At 48.7% G+C, this 18,847-nt stretch overlaps 1 protein-coding gene and 1 long non-coding RNA gene across 3 annotated transcripts in view; one reads left to right on the top strand and one right to left on the bottom strand.

Moving 5' to 3' along the window:
• BACE2 (beta-secretase 2) overlaps nucleotides 1–14,080 on the bottom strand; it is a 109,872-nt gene extending 95,792 nt beyond the window's left edge. The window contains exon 1 of one of the 2 annotated variants that reach the window (XM_034947862.3): nucleotides 13,031–14,080. In XM_034947862.3, the coding sequence (XP_034803753.2) occupies nucleotides 13,031–13,813 (783 nt within the window). In that variant the 5' untranslated portion in view covers nucleotides 13,814–14,080. The remainder of the gene's footprint in view (nucleotides 1–13,030) is intronic. The other variant, XM_003823908.5, reaches the window with a different exon arrangement.
• The window catches only part of LOC117977298 (uncharacterized), a 28,816-nt gene continuing 21,337 nt past the window's right edge, over nucleotides 11,369–18,847 (top strand). Inside the window, exon 1 of the long non-coding RNA XR_004668377.3 lies at nucleotides 11,369–13,063. This is a non-coding gene — a long non-coding RNA (uncharacterized LOC117977298). The remainder of the gene's footprint in view (nucleotides 13,064–18,847) is intronic.

Genomic DNA, 18,847 nt, shown 5'->3' with positions numbered 1-18,847 from the left:
CCTTCTCCCGGATGGGAACATACAAAGGAAAAACAACTGCCTGATCTGGGAAGGTGACAGTACTACCTTCTTCTAGAAAACAAAGATTGTTCAACCACCACCATGAGAACAGGTGGAAAATATCTCTATAGACCCAACCTGGCAATGAAGTATAAACATCGCACCCCGCAGGGCTTCTCTTGGTGCCCCAGTTGGGTTCATTTTTGTTTGTGACTATGAATGGGAAGAAGTCACACCCTGTAACCACTCCAACTCCCTAAGGAGTCACCTCTTCTTTAAGGAATAGCTTTCCCTTGTATCTAAAAAACTCGGAACTGACATGAATGAACGTTGGCCACTCTTACCCCTCCAGGGGTCACAATCTATAACCCCTAGGACCCAAGAATATCAGAAATAAGTAAGCAATAAAACTAATTCTGGCAGGAATCAGGGTGGCAATAGGACTAGCAGCACCCTGGGGTGGCTTTGCCTACCATGAGTTAACGCTAAAGAACTTGGCTCAAATCCTAGAATCCTTAGCCACCAACGGAGATCAGGCATTAAAGAGAATTCAAGAGTTCCCCAGACTCTGGCAAATGTAGTTGTTGTTAACAGACTAGCATTGGATTATTTACTAGCTGAACAAGGTGGAGTCTTGTGCGGTTATTAATAAAACCTGCTGCACATATATTAACTCTGGACAGGTTGAGGTTAACATTCAAAAGATCTATGAGCAAGCTACCTAGTTACATAGATATAACCAGGGCACTGCCCCCAACTATATCTGGTCAACCATCAAAAGTGCCTTCCCAAGTCTCACCTGTTTTTCACCTCTTCTAGGACCTTTGACAACTGTCTTGTTACAAATGTTTGGTCCTTGCTTCTTTAACCTCTTAGTAAAGTTTGTGTATTCTAGATTACCACAGTTCCAGAGACAATGCTGGCACAAGGCTTCCAGCCCATCCTGTCCACTGACACGGAGAATGAAATCGTCCTGCCTCTGGGCTCCTTAGATCAGGTATCCAGAGATTTTTACTCCTCCAGTGCTAGGCAGGGCCTACGTCCATAAACTCAGCAGGAAGTAGTTACGGAAAACAGATCTCCGCCCTTCTGCAGCCCCCTTAAGATTAAGGAGGAGTATCTAATCTCTGAAGGGGGAATGAGGTAGGAGGTGGGACTCAACTCTGCAAGTGGGGCTCAGGCACTCAGACCAAACTGAGCACTAGCTAAAATAGGTCCAGGGCAGATGCTAGTTTCCATAGGACACACCGACCTGTGTCAAGTCAGTTCACCATGGCCCTGGCAGCACCCAGAAGTTACTGCCCTTTCCATGGCAACGACCTAACAACCCAGAAGTTACCACCCTCACCCTGGAAATGTCTGCATAAACTGCCCCTTCATTTGCATATAATTAAAAGTGGATACAAATACCACTGCAGAACTGCCTCTGAGCTGCTACTGTGGGCGCACACCCTGTAGGGCAGCCCTGCTTTGCAAGGAGCAGCGCCTCTGTTGCTGCTGTGCACAGCCGGCCGCTTCAATAAAAGTTGCTAACACCACTGGCTTGCCCTTGAGTTCCTTCCTGGGCAAAGCTAAGAACCCTCCTGGGCTATGCTTCAATCTTAGGGCTCGCCTGTCCTGCATCACTGGGATCATCTCCCAGTAAACTAGCCACACTTACATCCATGTCTCAGGGCCATTTCTGGAGAAAGCAGCCCAGGACACTGCTGAATAAAACACACAATAGTCTCTGTGGTCTTCTCCACCCCACCCCACACCAGGCACCCTCAGCTTGATTCTCCTTTTTAATTGCCTGTAAGCAGGGAAGCATAATGTTTTCACATTCTTTGTAAGGCCTTTGTTCTACTAAAATCTAACCTCAGAGCACAATTTTAAACTAGATGAAAGAGTTGCTGCGCCTGAAGCACTGCAAACACCTCCTCACCACACATGTGCACTCACCCTGGACACCCTCACTCACCCTGACACTCTCACTCCTCACCCTGGACACCCTCACTCACCCCAGACACCGTCACTCCTCACCCTGGACACCTCACTCTGCACCCTGACACCCTCACTCACCCTGGACACCCTCACTCACCCTGTCACCCTCACTCACCCTGGATACCCTCACTCACCCTGTCACCCTCACTCACCCTGGATACCCTCACTCCTCACCCTGGATACTCTCACTCACCCTGACACCCTCACTCCTCACCCTGGACTCCCTCACTCCTCACCCTGGACTCCCTCACTCCTCACCCTGGATACTCTCACTCACCCTGACACCCTCACTCCTCACCCTGGCACCCTCAGTCATCCTGACACCCTCACTCCTCACCCTGGCACCCTCAGTCACCCTGACACCCTCACTCCTCACCCTGGACACCTTCACTCCTCACCCTGACACCCTCACTCCTCACCCTGACACCCTCAAGTCTTCACCTCCCTGGCTGCAGCCTGGGACACGCTTTCCCTAACTTCTGAAGGCTCAGTCCTCCTCAAGCCAATCTCATCTCAAATTGCACCCTCAGAGAGGTCTTCCATAACCGCCCTTATAAAGCAGGATTCTTTCACCCATACCCCTTCCCACACTGCACTGTCTCACAGCACTCCTCTAAAAGTCTGTTTACTTCCTTGACAGTCTGTCTTCCTTATAAGGGGAGGTTCTGTAAAAGCCAAGACTCTCTCTGTCTAGTTGACTGTTGCATACCAGGGCTTAGACCAAGGCCCTGACATGCAGTAGGTGCTTAATAAATATGTTTTGAGACAAGGTCTTGCTCTGTTGCAAATGCTGGAGTGCAGTGGCACAATTGTAATTCATTGCAGCCTTGAACTCCTGAGCTCAAGTGCTCCTCCTGCCTCAGCCTCCTGAGTAGCTGGGACTACAGGCATGCACCACCAAGCTTGGCTAATTAAAAAATATATATATATAGATAGGGACTTGCTATGTTGCCTAGGCTGATCTTGAACTCCTAACCTCAAGCAATCCTCCCACCTCGGCCTTCCAAAGTGCTGGGATTATAGGCATGGAGCTGCCACACCCAGCCAATGTGCTGAAGAAAGAAAGAAAAACATGCTCATCCTTTGAGTCAGGTTCAAATTTTTTCTCCTCTTTAACCCCCAGTCACTCCAGTTATAAGTGATTTTTAACTCTTCTCACACTTTAATGCATCTGGCAAGAAGATCCACGTGGTGTTAGGAACAATACAGGACCTTAAGGATGGGGGAATCAGCAGGTGTCAGCGTGCCCTGTATGCTCAGGGCAGCTGTTTCCACTGCACATTCTCCCTTTGCCTCTCTGGGCAGCAACTCCTAGGCCAGCCGACCTGCTGTGTCGAGTAACCAGGATTTCTCAATCTTGGCATGGTTGCCATTTTGGACCAGAACGTTCTTTGTTGTGGGGGCTGCCCTGTACAGCAAAGAATGCTGAGCAGCACTTCCAGTCTCCACCCACAGGACGCCAGTAGCACCCTCTAAGTTGTGAGAACTCAAAATGTCCCCAGAGGATGCCAGATGTCCCCTGGGGTGGGGACACAATCACCCCAGGTTGAGATCCATGGAGCCAGGTCTGTTTGCCACCAAGGGGTAAAGCTCCATTCCCACCTTAGGAGGGCTAGGAGGCAGCATCGTGGGGCCACAGAAGGCCTGGCTTTGCAATCAGAGGACAGGATGCACATTCCTTCAAGATACAGACCCAGGTTGTTAGGCATCTAGTTCTTGGGTTTTCTGTTGTTGCTGTTCCGTTTTGTCCGTCTTCCCTCCTTTGTTTACTAGCAGCATGGAATTTGCCACTTTTTCTAAACGAAGATTTATGGAACACTTACCACACGGCTGACGCTGCGCGAGGCTAAGGTTCTAATACACCGCAGCTCACTTAACTTTCGCAATACCATAAACGCACACTGTTTGATCTTGACCCTTTCTTGGGAAGGTGACAGAGAGGTAGGAGGGCAAACATCTTGTGTGCCCCGTCCCAAGGGTATTACTGGTGGAATAATATCCCCCCCCCACCCCAGTTTCTAATTTGCTGTAGGCTGTGACGCTGTGGGGCAAGACTCAGAGTCCTGTTGAAATTAGGAATAAGTGTGCTGTGAGGGAAGGGCTGCCTTATTTTAGAGCACAGATTTTCTGAATATCTATTTTGACAGGTTCGATCCTCTCCCCTTCCTGCCTTCCTTCTGCCGATTTTCAATGTCTTGATGGTGTCCCACCTGAGTGGCCTTTAGAGATGTGAGTTGTGAGGCACTGGGGAGGCAGGCACACGTCCTCCAGCCCAAGACTGCCTAATTTAACAGGGATTTCTGCATTCTGGAACAAGCCTCCATTTTCCCCAAGCAGGATTACTCCAGAGGGCAAAACACAGCCCAATAGTATCACATTTCCTTTCTGCTTTAGCAAAAATAACCACTGTCTTATTCAAGGGAAAAGGCCGCCAAACAAATTTGTTACTGGAACCATTTGTAACAACTTCTAGTTTGCACTGCCTTGGAGCAAGCACACTTTGTAGAGGAGGGATTTGCAGTTACTTGGGCAACAAGGTAACCACTGATCATTACAGGAAGCTTCAGAAACCGTGGGACCAGTGTAGAAGAATGGAGTATCTGTCCAAACTAAGAATAAAAAGAATGACACTTGTATTTTGTATGTCTTTTTCACTTTGCCTTTCTAGTAATTCATTTTTCTTGATATTTACACCTTGCGGCCCCGTGATAGACTGGAAATCTCAAAAACACACGTTCAGCACCAAGATTTTCAGCAGCACCGCCTCAGAATGAGACCCCTAGAAAAAACTGCGTGTTTTCCGCTTGCCCAACACGAGGAGTTGTTGGAACACGACCTGCTGGAGGTGGAGATTTTCTAGATGGGCAAAGAGAAGGAAACACTTAACCTAGGAAGAGTATTTAGGAAGAAGAAAGAACACAGCCTTTCTGCACAGGAAACCGCCGAGCAGGGGAGCATCTGGCCTCTGCAGTGGCCTCCAAATACAGTCCAATGGCTGGGGCCAGCGTGGCTGCTTAAAGGGGACTCAAGGGATATAATAAAATGCAGATTCTCAGGTCCTGGTGCAGACAGGCTAACCCAATAAGTCTGGACTGCATATGGGAATCTGTATTTCTAGCCCCTTCTGCAAGGTATTCCTGCTCTTTCCAGGAACCATCAGCAGCTGGTTTGGGGAAAGAAGCAACGACTCCAAGTGTGACCTGTGAGCTGGCAGCAGCCACCCTCAGCTCTGCTCTCGGTCACTGAATCCGATTCTGCATTTTAACAGAACCCCAGGTGTTGCACCCACACAAAACTGAAGCAGATTGGTCTGGGGGCAAAAAATTATGGAGATTCTCTCAAATGAAATAGATGATATCATTGACTGTTAGAGCTTCTAGAAGGAATCTGAGGTCACTTGTTCAAATTCCCTGATTTACAGATGAGGAAACAGAGGCTCAGACAGGTCAAATGACTTCTCTCCAATACCCAACATTCAACAAGTAGCAGCTCTGGGACTAGTACCCAAAGCACCTAGCTCTCCAATCACTGCGCAAGCCACACAATTCTGTCTGCTTGTCAGTGGCTTTTCTGACTCAAAAAAAGCTTAGGAATTTCCCCAGGAGGCAGCACGATGTAGTGGGAAGGGCTCTGGATGTCTCTCCAAGGCTTCTGGAATTCATGCCCACCTCCACCAAGAAGCCACTTTCCTGCCAGCTACAGGTGCTCACCTGAAAAGCAAGCCAGACCATATTAACCCTGGCATTGCTGGTACCTGGAAAACTTTCTGATTCAATGCTTTCCACCTCCTCCTACCCCTCACCACCCCCATGGCATGAAATCCTGGGGGCTGCTTTAGAAATTGTTTTCTTTGGCTGCTGGTGGGGGTGCTGCTGGTGGGGGTTTGCACAGCTGGCACACTGCACCAGTCTGGTGGGGGTTTGCACAGCTGGCACACTGCACCAGTCTGGTGGGGGTTTGCACAGCTGGCACACTGCACCAGTCTGGTGGGGGTTTGCACAGCTGGCACACTGCACCAGTCTGGTGGGGGTTTGCACAGCTGGCACACTGCACCAGTCTCCTGCCTGCTGCCAACAAGGCCATTTCCCAAGCACTGGCTTTGGAGAAGCTGGGGCTCTGAAGTAGGAACACGAGGCTGCCCTTCGCAGGCCAGGTGTAAATTCTCCCCCTGCCACTTTCAGCCTAGCATGAAACAGATGGAGTGTGCATTCCCACTTCCCTTTATGGTTCCCTGGAATGATGGAGCTGCCCAGGGCATCGCCACGTTACTCTCTAGACAGTCTCTTTGTCTTCCTGCAGTGGCAGCGCCGAGGTTGTATATTTCTAGGTGCAGGTATATGATTGCCATATAATAAAAATCTGAAAACATCCCACCCGGGGCCTGGGCTGGACAGCAAGCATTAGCACAAAACAAACACACTCATTTCATTTCCTTTATGTGGTTAATGTCAGCACTCCCAGAGTATTCTCTCTTCTTTTGAGAATTCTAAGAGCAAAAAAGTGACCATTTTTTTTTGTATTGAGTAGCAATAGTCAAATATCAAAATAGTACATCTAGGCCAAGAGAGGATGAAGGGGAGCCAGGCCAGGAAAGTCACCCAGAAGAGGTGACACTCTCTTCCTCAGGTTCCACCAGAAACATGTTTATACCCAGGGAAATTACAGAAGGGGTGTCAGGCTGCCCACCTGCCTCACAGGTATGCCCTATTGTCCAGGTAGTATCTGCTACCTTAACATACAGTGAACCCCAGTGTCTCACCAAGGCTGGGCAAACAGGGTGACCCAGAGGAGGGATCCATGACACACAGCAAGGGACTCAAGGACAGGCAGAGGCTCACAGTCAGTCATAGGAGCCTCAGGTCACCTGGAGAGGGACCTCACTCACCAGCAAGGAGGACCACCACCCCGTTCCTGCTGTACCCAGTGTGGGGTTGGGGCAAGAGTCAGTGCCCACTAACCCCCCACCTCTTCTCCAGCACAGGTAGACCCTGAATTCAGGGGCCAATGCTTGACCTGCTCTAGTCTATGAATGAGATGTTACATAAATCCCAAGGCATGCTGTCAGATACCAGGGAGAAGGAGAGAAACACCACCTTTAAGTTCCTCCCTCTCCACCCCTGGGAGCAATGCAGCTACGTACCACCACCACAAAAGAATAGCCACTTGGCCGCGCGGTGGCTCACGCCTGTAATCCCAGCACTTTGGGAGGCCGAGGTGGGCAGATCACTAGGTCAAGAGATCGAGACCATCCTGGCCAGCATGGTGAAACCCCGTCTCTACTAAAAGCACAAAAATTAGCTGGTTGTGGTGGCACACACCTGTAGTCGCAGCTACTCAGGAGGCTGAGGCAGAAGAATCGCTTGAATCTGGGAGGCGGAGGTTGCAGTGAGCCAAGATCGGGCCACTGTATTCCAGCCTGGCAACAGAGCAAGATCGGGCCACTGTATTCCAGCCTGGCAACAGAGTGAGACTGTCTAAAAAAAAAAAAAAAGCCACTCATCACAACAGCTAGCCTTATCCTTTTGGGATCATTCCAGGAGGAAAAAGGAAAAATGGGCAGGCAAGGGGAGGTGAAGCCAGCCTACCTACAACAAGGAGATCACACAAGGAGATCAGGGATGAGTATGGCAGGAAGTATGGGGGGAAGCACCTGTTTCATATTAAATATATCGTGATTGATAAGGGGGTTGCCTTATAATGTCTTTAAAACATGAAATACTGAAGCTTTCTACATCCATCCCAACATAAGTGTTTATTACTCATAGGTATTTAAATATCATTGATCTAATCTTGCACACATTGGATTTCTCTCATATTATACATTAATTTCAGCAATTCTAGAATTAGTGCAACATGACGTGGGACATTTTAAATTCTTTTGTTTAAGACAGAGTCTCGTTCTGTTGCCCAGGCTGGAGTGCAGTGACACGATCTCAGCTCACTGCAACCTTTGCCTCCCAGATTCAAGCAATTCTCCTGCCTCAGCCTCCTGAGTAGCTGGGACTACAGACATAAGCCACCATGCCTGGCTAATTTTCATATTTTTAGTAGAGATGGGGTTTCACCATGTTGACCAGGCCGGGTCAGGTCAAACTCCTGACCTCAGGTGACCCGCCCGCCTCAGCCTCCCAAAGTGCTGGGATTACAGGCATGAGCCACCGCGCCCCGCCTGACATTTTAAATTTTCAAGCAGTTACTCTCCAGCAGGAAAAACAATACAGAAGTACAGAAGGGAAGCAGAAACACTGCTGTCTTCCTTCTCCCACCCTAAGCCCCAGGGCACTCTCTTGCTACAGGCTTCATATTAATACAGCACTAAAATCATCATTTGTGTATTGCCTGTGATAACAATTACACTTGAATCCCAAATTGAAATTATTAACAATTAAAAGGTGAGGTAGAATCAAAGACAAAAAATGCATAGAATGAAAAACTTAGAATGAACTTGTTGTGGATTAAATCATGTTCCCCAAAAGATATGCTGAAGACGTAACTCCGGTACCTGTGAACTTAACCTTATTCAGAAAGTGGGTCTATGCAGATGTGATGAAGTAAAGATGAGGTCAGGTTACAGGAGGGCAGGCCCTAATCTAATGACTGGTCTCCTTATAAGAAGAGAGGAATTTGGCCACAGAAACTTACATGGAGGGGAGAGATTGGAGTGATGCGGCCAAGGGTCAAGAAATGCCAGCAGCCATCAGACACTAAGAAGAGGGAAGGAAGGATCCTCCCCCAGAGCCTCCGGAGGGACAGTGTTTCTGCTGTCGCCTTGCTTTTTGAACTCTGGCCTGCAGAATTGTGAGAACAAGTTTCTATTGTTTTGAGACCAGGACATTAATGCAGAAATTAGATTCTCCACAGCTGAGGAAAGGGAAGATGAGGGAGGTTACACTTGCTCCTGGTCACAGGTGCGACACTACAGTGCTCAGGACCTGTAATCACACCAGGATGCTTCCTGTCAAACCACATCATCTCCAGAAGCATGAAGACAGTTCTTCTTAAAAAGTTACTGTAACTAAAACACTGCACCTAAGGAGGAACGGCAGTGACGTGCAAAGACTGAGCTGGACTGACCCAGATTGACAGCTCCACCCTGCTTTGCCTTCACTAGTGTGGCCCTGGACAAACTACTCTGCCTCTCCAAGCCTCGGTTACCCTGTCTGAAAATTAAGTCACATTGTTGTGCACATTTTCCAGAATGTTGCAAGGATACAATGAGGTGAGCCACGCACAGGGCTTCACGTGCCCTTTGAGTGTCCAACACTCCATCAGCAAGAAATCAAGGTCAGCTCTTGATCTTATAAACTATTTCTCAGACTCCTGTCCCTCCTTGTTGTTTCAAGCTGATTTCTTGGCTCACCTTTCCCAGTCCTCTGTAATACAGTCTTTGATGAATTCTTTCTCTAAAGCCCAGAAGCTGCCACTTCTCACTCGAAGGAGCTGGTGGCAAACTGGCTTTGACTTTCTTGTTCTTTCAACCTCAGTAATTGTTATTTCTCATTGTCTTTAATAGTTTACCATTTCAAGTGGCTCCATCAGATTTCTTCTTGCTGGGATTGCCTTCTTGTTTTCAGCCTCACCTACAGGCAGCTTCATTTGGGGAGCCTGGATGGCTTCTTCTGAAGAACACAAACTCTTATTGCATATGCTCGATCCGTATTTTCAATACAAGTCTTCCAAATAATTGTGTACTAAGAGGCTGATAATCAAGTGAATGCACCATGATTAAAATAGGATTCGCCAAAATAATTAGGTGGCCCTTTACATTCAAGTGTTCAGGTATGAGAATAGTTTTGCTGTCTGCTTTACCTATCTTAGTGGAGATGACAGAAAATCTTTCAGAAAAAGAATCCCAAAGGCTTTTTTTGAAGCTACTACAAGGTATATGGCTGCACACCTTTTCCTGTCTTCAGCTGGAGTTATTGTGTTAACATGAAAGTCTCTCTTTTCATAATAGAAATTGCTGTAATTATAATTACTTTAGAAGACTGTTATTATTAATAAGACCAAATTGCACGGTTCAAGCAGATGCTGGTTGAAAGAACTGTTCAAAAGTTCTACAGTTCGAAAGAACCCACATAATGGGATCAGCCACAAACCTGGTAGTCATCTCCATGCCAACGTGGCCCTGCCTGCCAGCACACACGCCTTGCAGCTCTCACACGGGCTTCCGGGCACATGCCTGTGACTCCTCACAGAGTCACTGGGCTTTAAACAATGGACCTCTAGTTCCTGATTAAAGCCTTCGGGGAACAAGCACACTTCCAACAGTTGACTTTCCCATAAAAGAAGGGGAGCTGGAGGGCTCTGGTTCCTGTTGAACCTCTCCTCTCAAGGCCTCTCCCGTGCACACCTGGATCCAGCCCTTCATCCTATTGCTCATTCAGCAGTGCTGAAGGAAAGAGGAGATGGGGGAACAGCGCGGAGTTCCGGAGGGTCCAGTTGCAGTCATACAATAAGTTCCTAACACCTTGGGGTGTAAGTTCAGGGTTCTCTGGCTAGAAAGGGTAGTTTGAGGCCAAAACCAAAGAGATCAGGAGGCATGAAGGGAAGGAAGTCGTTATCTGCCTGGTGGTTCAGAACTTGGCTTCTGAGGTTCAGCTCCCTGACTTCCATTTTTGGCCCTCCCTCTTTCCTGCCCTGTTGCCCTGGAAAGTCATTCAGTCTCTCCGAGCTTCAGTTTTCCCACCCCCAAATGCATATAAGACCCCCGAGGGGTGGTGGGTGGTGGGTGGGGATTCCTGGGAAAGCACACCTAAAGCACAGAGCGCAGTGCTTGTCACGTACTGAGCTTTCAGACATTGTCTATGACTATTACTTAATTCTTGAAAAATTCTTGGTTATTTATTGCTTGAATTTACAATTCCATTTTTCTCTCCACCTAAGCAATTTTTATTTTAGGCTTCAGAGAATCAGCAGAGAATAAATGCATGACTCCTGGCCATTAATAGAGCAGGAAAGCTCACTCCAGGTTCAGAAGTCACCTCACTGCTGCCCCCTCTAGCCGGCTGCTGACACCCTGCTGGTGGTCAGAGACATTTCAGGGCAACACAGGCAGGTAGTGAATCCTAATGCAGTAGTCAGGAAAGCCTGACTTTACAGTAGGCATTTGGAAAGATTTTGTTATAAAGCAGCTTATCGCTAAATCAAACCAGGAGGGAGGTACAGGATATTTCATTCCCCATCACATGTAAAAATTAAATCTGTCTCTGTAGAAGCAGCCCTCCCTGGAAACATGCTAATGGTTGAGAAGTAATCTTGAACCAACTACTGCCTTGGCTACGGTAAAGACAGGAGCCTAGGTACTCAATACATTTCTGTTAATTAAATTAATTAAACCTCATCATTTTAAAATAAAGGTCATTGAATTAATTAACAGGCAAGTTATTATTTATAAAAGCTTTTTTTTTTTGGATTGCCAAAGTTAAGTATTTTTTAGTCCTTCTTCAGGCTTCTCCCTTTCCCCTTTGCTCTGGAGGGAGGGTTTCAGGGCTTCTTTTATCATAGCCCTCAGACCACCCACATTTACTTTTAGTAGAGAGAATTCCCTCGCATCAAAGCACACATGTCCAATGGGGATTCATTCAAGGCCTGTTCCAAAAGATTCTCTGTAGGTCACAGAAGAGCTTCTTCCTCAATATCTTGTCATATTTACAAGGTTCTCAGCACCAGGCGCATGTTCCCACGTGTTGGCTGCACCAAGACCACATCTTACAGCCAAGTTAAGCTCCCTCAGCTGATGGGGATTCCTATTCCCTCCCTCTAACCATCCACTCCTGGAGATGGCAAAGATCACTCACGTGGCTTCCCATGACTTAGATGAAAGGCAACTAGAATCAAAGTTTGAATATACGCTTTTGAAGGTTTTTTTTTCCCCCTAAACTAATTAAACAACTACAGAAGTTATTCGGCAGTTTCCTTTTTTAAAAGAATTAGCATGGCATGTCTTTCCTCTTAAAGTCTTGAATAATTTAATGAGAATTATACAAAAGTCATGAGTATGTTCTATTTATGGGGGAATCATAGCTGAATCAAAACCCAAATGACAATGTTAAAAATAAAAATAAACTATCTTCAAATAGTGCATTCAATTGAGCAAAGGACTTCAAATCCCACTTGGATTAGATAGTTGGAAAGTAGGAGGGGAAGCAGATCAATTGGGATTTTTTTTTTTTTTTTTCAGATTACTGTGCTTGGGAACATTTGTTTCTTGCTACAAAAAGTGTTAGTAAATGAACATCAGAGTAAGAGAAAAGGAAAGCTGTTTGATTTTATTTTTGTGTTGTAATCGGGATACCACTTGGTCCCCGGACACCTCACTCAGCCCCTGTTTTTTTCCCGGTAGCTGGACTGCATTTCACACTCTCTGCACACCCGCGTGTAGATGCATCGCTCCGTGCAGAGGGGCAGGGCCGCCGGATGAGCGAGGACACAGCTGACAAACCAACTCCGAGAAAGGAAAGCGGGCGCAGGGGAGACGCTGCTCCTTCCTCAGAGCAGCAAGCGAGCCACTTCTTAACCGGGTTGCTTTTAGCTGAGCTCATGCATAAATCCTTTTTAAAGGGTACTGCGCCTTTGGAAGCCGGCCACAAGCCTCTTTAGCAATGAGACAGCATGGTGGGGGGGGCGGGGGGGGAGGGAGAGTATGAACACGAGGTGATTTTCCCCATAATAGCCCGTCGCCCAAGGCCCACCGCTCCGTCTCCCGCTGGAAGTAGGTGTCGCCCGCAAGAAGGAAATCACGTTATTGGAGGCGGCAAGTTCCAGGTCTCCTCTCCCGCCCAGCCCCGCGGAGGGGGAGCTCACAAGTTCTGAAACACTCGCGCACACCCCTCAGTGCGCCCCGGGCGGGGGCTGCCGTCCTCCGCGACTCAAGAGCGAGCGCCCCCGCTCCCCGGCCCACCCGAGCCCCTCTGCGTTCCCCGCTCTTCTGTGCGGGGACAGCTGCTGCTTTGGGGGCGACGCTAAGCCGCGTGGAGGCGTCTCTGGACAGCCCCCTCCCTCCAACGAGCCCGAAAAGCCCGCGGCAGCAGCCGGGGGTCCCTACCTTCTGCGGGGGGGTCCCGATCAGCATCTCCAGGTAGTAGCCGCGGCCAGAGTCCCCCTGCAGGTTGTCTACCATGGCCAAGAAGTTGGCGGCGCCCGCGGGGGACGCCAGGGCAGGCTCCAGGGCGAGCGCCAAGCCGTCGGCGTGGCGCTCGGCAGGGGTCCCGGGTCCCGGGGTGGGCGCAACTACGCGGTTCGCGGCCGCGGCCACCCGGAGGGGCAGCGTGAAGGGCGCGGGGGCCAGCTCCGGGGCGGCGCGCAGGAGCCACTGGGCCAGCAGAGGCAGCAGCAGCGCCCGGGCCAGTGCGCCCATGCCCACGGCGGGGCCCGGGGGGCGCGCCCAGCCTAGCCGGTCCCGTCCCGTCCGGCAGCCGCGTCTCAGCGACTCGGCCGGCGCGCGGGGCTGCGGGCAGGGATGGGCGCGCACCGGGACCGGCGGCGGGGAGGACGGGAGGAGGGCCCAGGGGAGGAGGCTCGCGGGAGGGGAGGAGGCGGAGGCCGGGGAGGCGGGCGCGGAGGCGCAGAGCCGCCCCAGCCCGCGCCGCCAAGTTGGGCAAGTTCTTCTCCGCTGCCCCCTCTGGCGGCCGCGGCTGCCCCGCAGCGGCCCAGCCCCTCCCCCGCGGCCAAGGTCACAGCGGGGCTCGGGGGCCGCCGGGGTCCACCTGCGCCTGCCCTCCCCACCCTCGCCGGGCTCAGGCCGCGCCTCTTCCCCGGGAAACTCGAGTCCCGAATTTCCTCGGAAAGCGCCCCAGCGGCCACGGCCAACGGATGTGACGAGGCTCATCTGATACCGGGGGGAAAGTTTCGAGAACCCTTAAAGGGGCAGCGAGGGCCTGAACTAGGGCCCCGGCCCCGCGCGCGTAGGGGTCCGCGGGGGTCTATTCGCCCGGCAGTGGCGGGAGCTTCCGGGGGTGACTCGGGGGTCAGCGAGGAGAGCGGTGGATCGGGAAGGAGCCTGGAGCCTCGCGCGCCTTTCCGAGCCTGCGCCTCCCCTCGCCAAGCTCCTCCGCCTCATTTCAGTCGCCGGGTCTGGCTGCTTTCGAGGCGTTTCCCGTCCGCTGCCCCCGAACCCCCGCCCCCAGTCCAGCCCGTTCCCCGGCCTCACCCCCCGGCGGCCCCTGGCTGGTTTTAAAGAGGTCTCAGTGGCGGCTGGGAGGGTGGAGGGTGGAAGGAGGCAGAGGAGGATGCGAGAGCTTTGGAGAATTTTCCCTAAAAATCGGGGGAGGTCGGGGGCGTGGCTGCTGCTGGCGCCTGGCCCCAGCCTCATTGCCCCCCCTTACTCCCTCTGTTGCCCGCCAGCTAGCTGCGAACCTGGGCTTCCCCCCAGCCACCTTCCCCCCACCCCCGCCCCCTTCGCCCCCTCCGCCGCGCCCCTGTCCCTAATGCAGGTCAGATGCTACTGGAACCCGATGTCTCCCCTGGCACCGAGCCCTCAGGCCACCTAGTAAGTTGCTGTCAGGATCCCAAATCAGGGCCACGAGTCCACCCTGCTGTGATCCCTGCCCTTCTCCCCCACCTCCGCTTCTATCCCCAGCCAGCTCTCTGCGGACTGTCTAATTAATACTCGTTTAGCCATAGACGCCAAGACGCAGAAATGCGTTGAGTAATGCAAGCAACGAGGGTTATTTTATTTTAGATACTAAAGGCAGGGGGGACAATTATACAAGCTAAAGTCCATCGATTTCTACAGAAACAAGGAATAGAAAATTCTTTCTACTTCCTCCAGCTGAATTATGTTGGCTGTTTTAAAAAACAAACAAGCCCATCTTCAAACAGTGGGGAGTTAGAAGCCAAGCTTCCCCGAATCACTGCAATTTTCAGCTACTTCTACTCAAGATTTGATTTTTATTCCTGTGTTCCCAATTTTAGAATCACGTCTAGCTCTGCAAGGGACCCTTATGTCAGAGATCTTCAAATGTATTGATTTTCAGATGATTTTAACCATAAATCACACTTTCCCCAAACTATATCTCAACTTTAACAAATCCCCAACTCCATGAAGAAAGGCATAGCTGGATCCCGTGATATAACTTAAATTGATATTCTCCATAAATCTGCATAGTTATTCCAGAGCCCTTCTATTCATATATTCACGTTTCAGATTCAAGGTTGTAGAGGGAATGTGATTTTTTTTAAATGATTATTTTTACTCCTTGGTGTCCAGTCTTGAGGGATTCAAAAAGACATTCAGACAGCCCTGGGAAGAATATAATCTTTCTGAAAAGCACATGAAATGTATTAGGGACATTGATGAAGAGGCTATGTGACATATAAGTTTAATACTAGAGACATTTGCTCTGTCTAATAATTAAAAGCCACAAGGGAAATTTTTAAAAAATCAAGTTTAATTAAAGTTTGTACAAGAAACTCGTGACTCAGTCTAGGGTGAGTATTCCTAAGCTTTTCATTTTAAGAGGGATGGTTTGGGTTTGTGGGGAAAAGGATGCATAAAGATCCAGGGACGGAGGAGCACACAGGCTTCCATGGATGGCAGAGCTGTCTTGTCAGAAAATAATGCAAGCTGAAGGGACAGCATTGGGTGACTGTCTCCTTGGTTGTCTCTGTTTTCATGAATGGTCTTAGAGCCTATGATCCCTATTCAAGCCTATGGTGCTGGGTGGATTTGGGAGACAATAATTTTACTTTCCAGGTGTTGGAACTGAAATGATAAGTGGCAGCCCTCTCATGGAATAGCACTGATTTTTAAACCATGGTGACCAATGCAGGGCAGAGAAAGGAGAAGGTGAGACCCACCCTCCTGACCTCACCCCTAACATCAGAGGACATGGGATACTGCCCTGCTCTTCCTCACTCCACCAGAGCCTCCAACTCCTTCCCTTCTCCTTACAGCCTCTCAGCACCCTCGTTTTCAGCCATGGCCTTCCTGAGTCCATTCAGGAAAACAAAAGCCCTGCAATTAGATGGGCCTTCTCTCCTTGGAAAGAACAAACATCACCATTAAACATGACCCTGGACGGTGGAGAGTGAGGAAGGATCTCACGCTCCAGCCCAAATGACTAATAGAAGATTCCTGGTAGGAACGTGTGGCGCTCAGCCAGAAAGAGTCACCATCCCATGTTCCACTGATGTTTGTTGTCTCTCACTGCCAGCTCCCAGTTCTTTTTACACCTGCGATTGTAACCGAGCCTATGTTAGATGAATCATAAGGTGTTTGTTTTCCTTTATCGTGGTCCTTGGCTTCCTCCAGGCATGCCTGTTTGCACATAGTCCTTTTAATAGAAGGGAGTCCCTTGTCATTAACTTTATATCCTGGCCCCAAGCCTCCTCACATGATTAATGAACTTGTTTTTCTTTTAAAGAACAATGATCTTTAGGTTAGGCACATCTCTTTGATGGCATCCAGAAGTTTGATCGGGCTGGGCCGAGGGATGCAAACAGCTTTGATCATGGGGTATCTTACCTCCCACATACTTACCTTACCCATAGGGGCCCCAGCTGTGGTCCTGAATTGATTCAGAAATTTCAGTATTCTGAATTCTGTATTTCTGAGGCCTTTAAAAAAATGATCCTTTGATATATCTTCTGAAAAGTTCTGGAAATAATGAGTATCCTTAGTATCATATTAGGGTTACTAAATATCACTTCCCTCCAGAGAGAACCAGGGCTTTTTGGAGAAGGCTGATTTTATAAACTGAATAAGATAACCCTAGAATATCTCATCACACCAGAAAGCAAGGATGTTATCAAAGACTTCTGAGGGCTTGTCATAAGCTGGGGCAAAACGGAGACAATTTAAACATCATTAAAGGCGGTAACTGCAATGCCTCAAAACACTTCAATTATGTTGAAATCTATTTGCTCATAATGTTCTTTTTAAAAGTACATTGATTATCTTTGAAGAATGCTAAGAAGCCCAACTCATTATTTTTAAAAGCTGGCAAAGAAAGGAAAGGGATCAAGCATTTATTATCTTAACTTTCCTGTACAAACTATACGTCAGTATAAGCAAATAGTAGATAAAGGCGAGTTTCTCTTTGTAAAAGTATTGCAGCTAATAAGTGAAGGGACGATAGAATTAGAATGTTGCCATTTTACTTCCCTTAATGAGTTAATGAATCTGGACACCGAATGTACATGGCTGATAATATTAGAGGGAGAGGGAAAGAGAAACACCCTGACATTCTAAGCCTTCGGATGGAAATCCACAATGCTACCCATCTATGACATGTTATCGCCAAACAAAACAAAACAAAAAAACCCTGAATCTGAACAAGCCTGTACATCACAGGTTAGCAATCTGCCTTCTTGGGGCCAAATCTGGCCAACTGCCTGTTTTTATAAATAAAGTTTTATTGAAACACAGCCATACCCATTCGTTTAAGTCATAGCAACAAAGACAGAAGGGCCCACAAAGACCAAAATGCTTGCTATCTAACCCTTTTCAGTGAAAGTCTGCCAACCCCTGCTATAGATCAAAAGAATCCCAGTACCCCTATCAGTCTCTTGCAATAGATGGACCTTATTCAGTCCTGATTTGAACAAAATGACAAAGTTGTTTATGAGACAATAAGAGAAATTTGAACACTGGTTGGATGATATTATGGAATTATTGTTAATACTTTAGGTGTGATAGTGGTATCGTGTGTGTGAGAGCTCTTATCTAGTGGAGACACATGCTGCCATATTTATGGATGAAATGAGACTTGTTCCAAAATAATGTGGGTTGGCAAGGATTTCAGGCAATATTCTCAGTTATTTAATACAAATAATGACCCTATTAGCAGGCATTATTATCATTCTCATTTTACAGATGAGAAACTGAGGCACAGAATTGATAGTTGATTGGTGAGAGGTGGGAATGGTATTCAGAACCCTGGGTCTGATTTCAGAGCCTGTACTCTTCATCATGGAGCCAGGGCCACCCCTTTGATGTGAACTTTCTGGAGCTCATGGACTGCCCCAGCTGGAGAGGCCTCCAGAATGCCACCCGCATCCTGGCAGGACACAGAAAGTGCAATAGGCCAGTAGAACCCTACAGACTGCATCCATAACCAGGCACTTAACAGACATATGCTGAACCCTCCCTGTGCCAAGCTCCACACTAGAGGCGGGCTCACATGGGCGAATAACACCCAGAAAGCCCCTTCCATCAGAAATTACAATTTGGCAGGAGACAGACTGACTGTAAATATGTTTCCTTTTTGGGAACACCACTCTAGCTTCTAGGTGGAGGAGAGTTGGGGGTGGTGAGGCTGGAGACAGGGAGACCGATTGGGAAGCTGCTGCGAGGATCCGTGAGGACAGTGGCGATGGGCGTGGGAGGGGGAATTTAGCATTTAGTGCTTAGGAGATGAAGCCCTCGCAGCACAGGGAAGAAGCATCATAGGACTCTCATGTGATGGGAGAACTCAACACACAGCCATCTGCATCATAATCTCTCCTGTTTGCCTGGTGCTGGTGCTGTTCAATTTTCAGAGCAATATCACAAATCCTGCCTCATTTTGCTCCTCAAGCAGTGGGAGGCAGGGATGGTAGGGATGATAATTTTCCTTATAAAAAGAAATTGAAGGATAGGAACGCTGAGCTCCCACCATGTCCTGGGACTCTTATCCTCCAACACTCCCAGGTAGGCACATGCACCTGCATCACAGAGGACGACGCGGAGGGAGAGAGTTGATGACTCGTCTGACATCACAGTGAGGAAATGACGATCCCGGATTTGAACCCAGTCAGCTTCAGAAGCCTAAATATTCTTTTACCTAACCCATGTTGCCTTCTTCAAATGACTAATTAGGTACCTTTGGGACCAGAGGGAAGTAGGGATTCACCTCGGACTTCCTTTAAAGAACAATTTTTC

Source organism: Pan paniscus, chromosome 22, assembly GCF_029289425.2.
Source record: "Pan paniscus chromosome 22, NHGRI_mPanPan1-v2.0_pri, whole genome shotgun sequence".
Taxonomy (NCBI): Eukaryota; Metazoa; Chordata; class Mammalia; order Primates; family Hominidae; genus Pan; species Pan paniscus.
The sequence above is the reverse complement of the archived record's forward strand: the minus strand, read 5'-3'. Positions and strand labels throughout refer to the sequence as shown.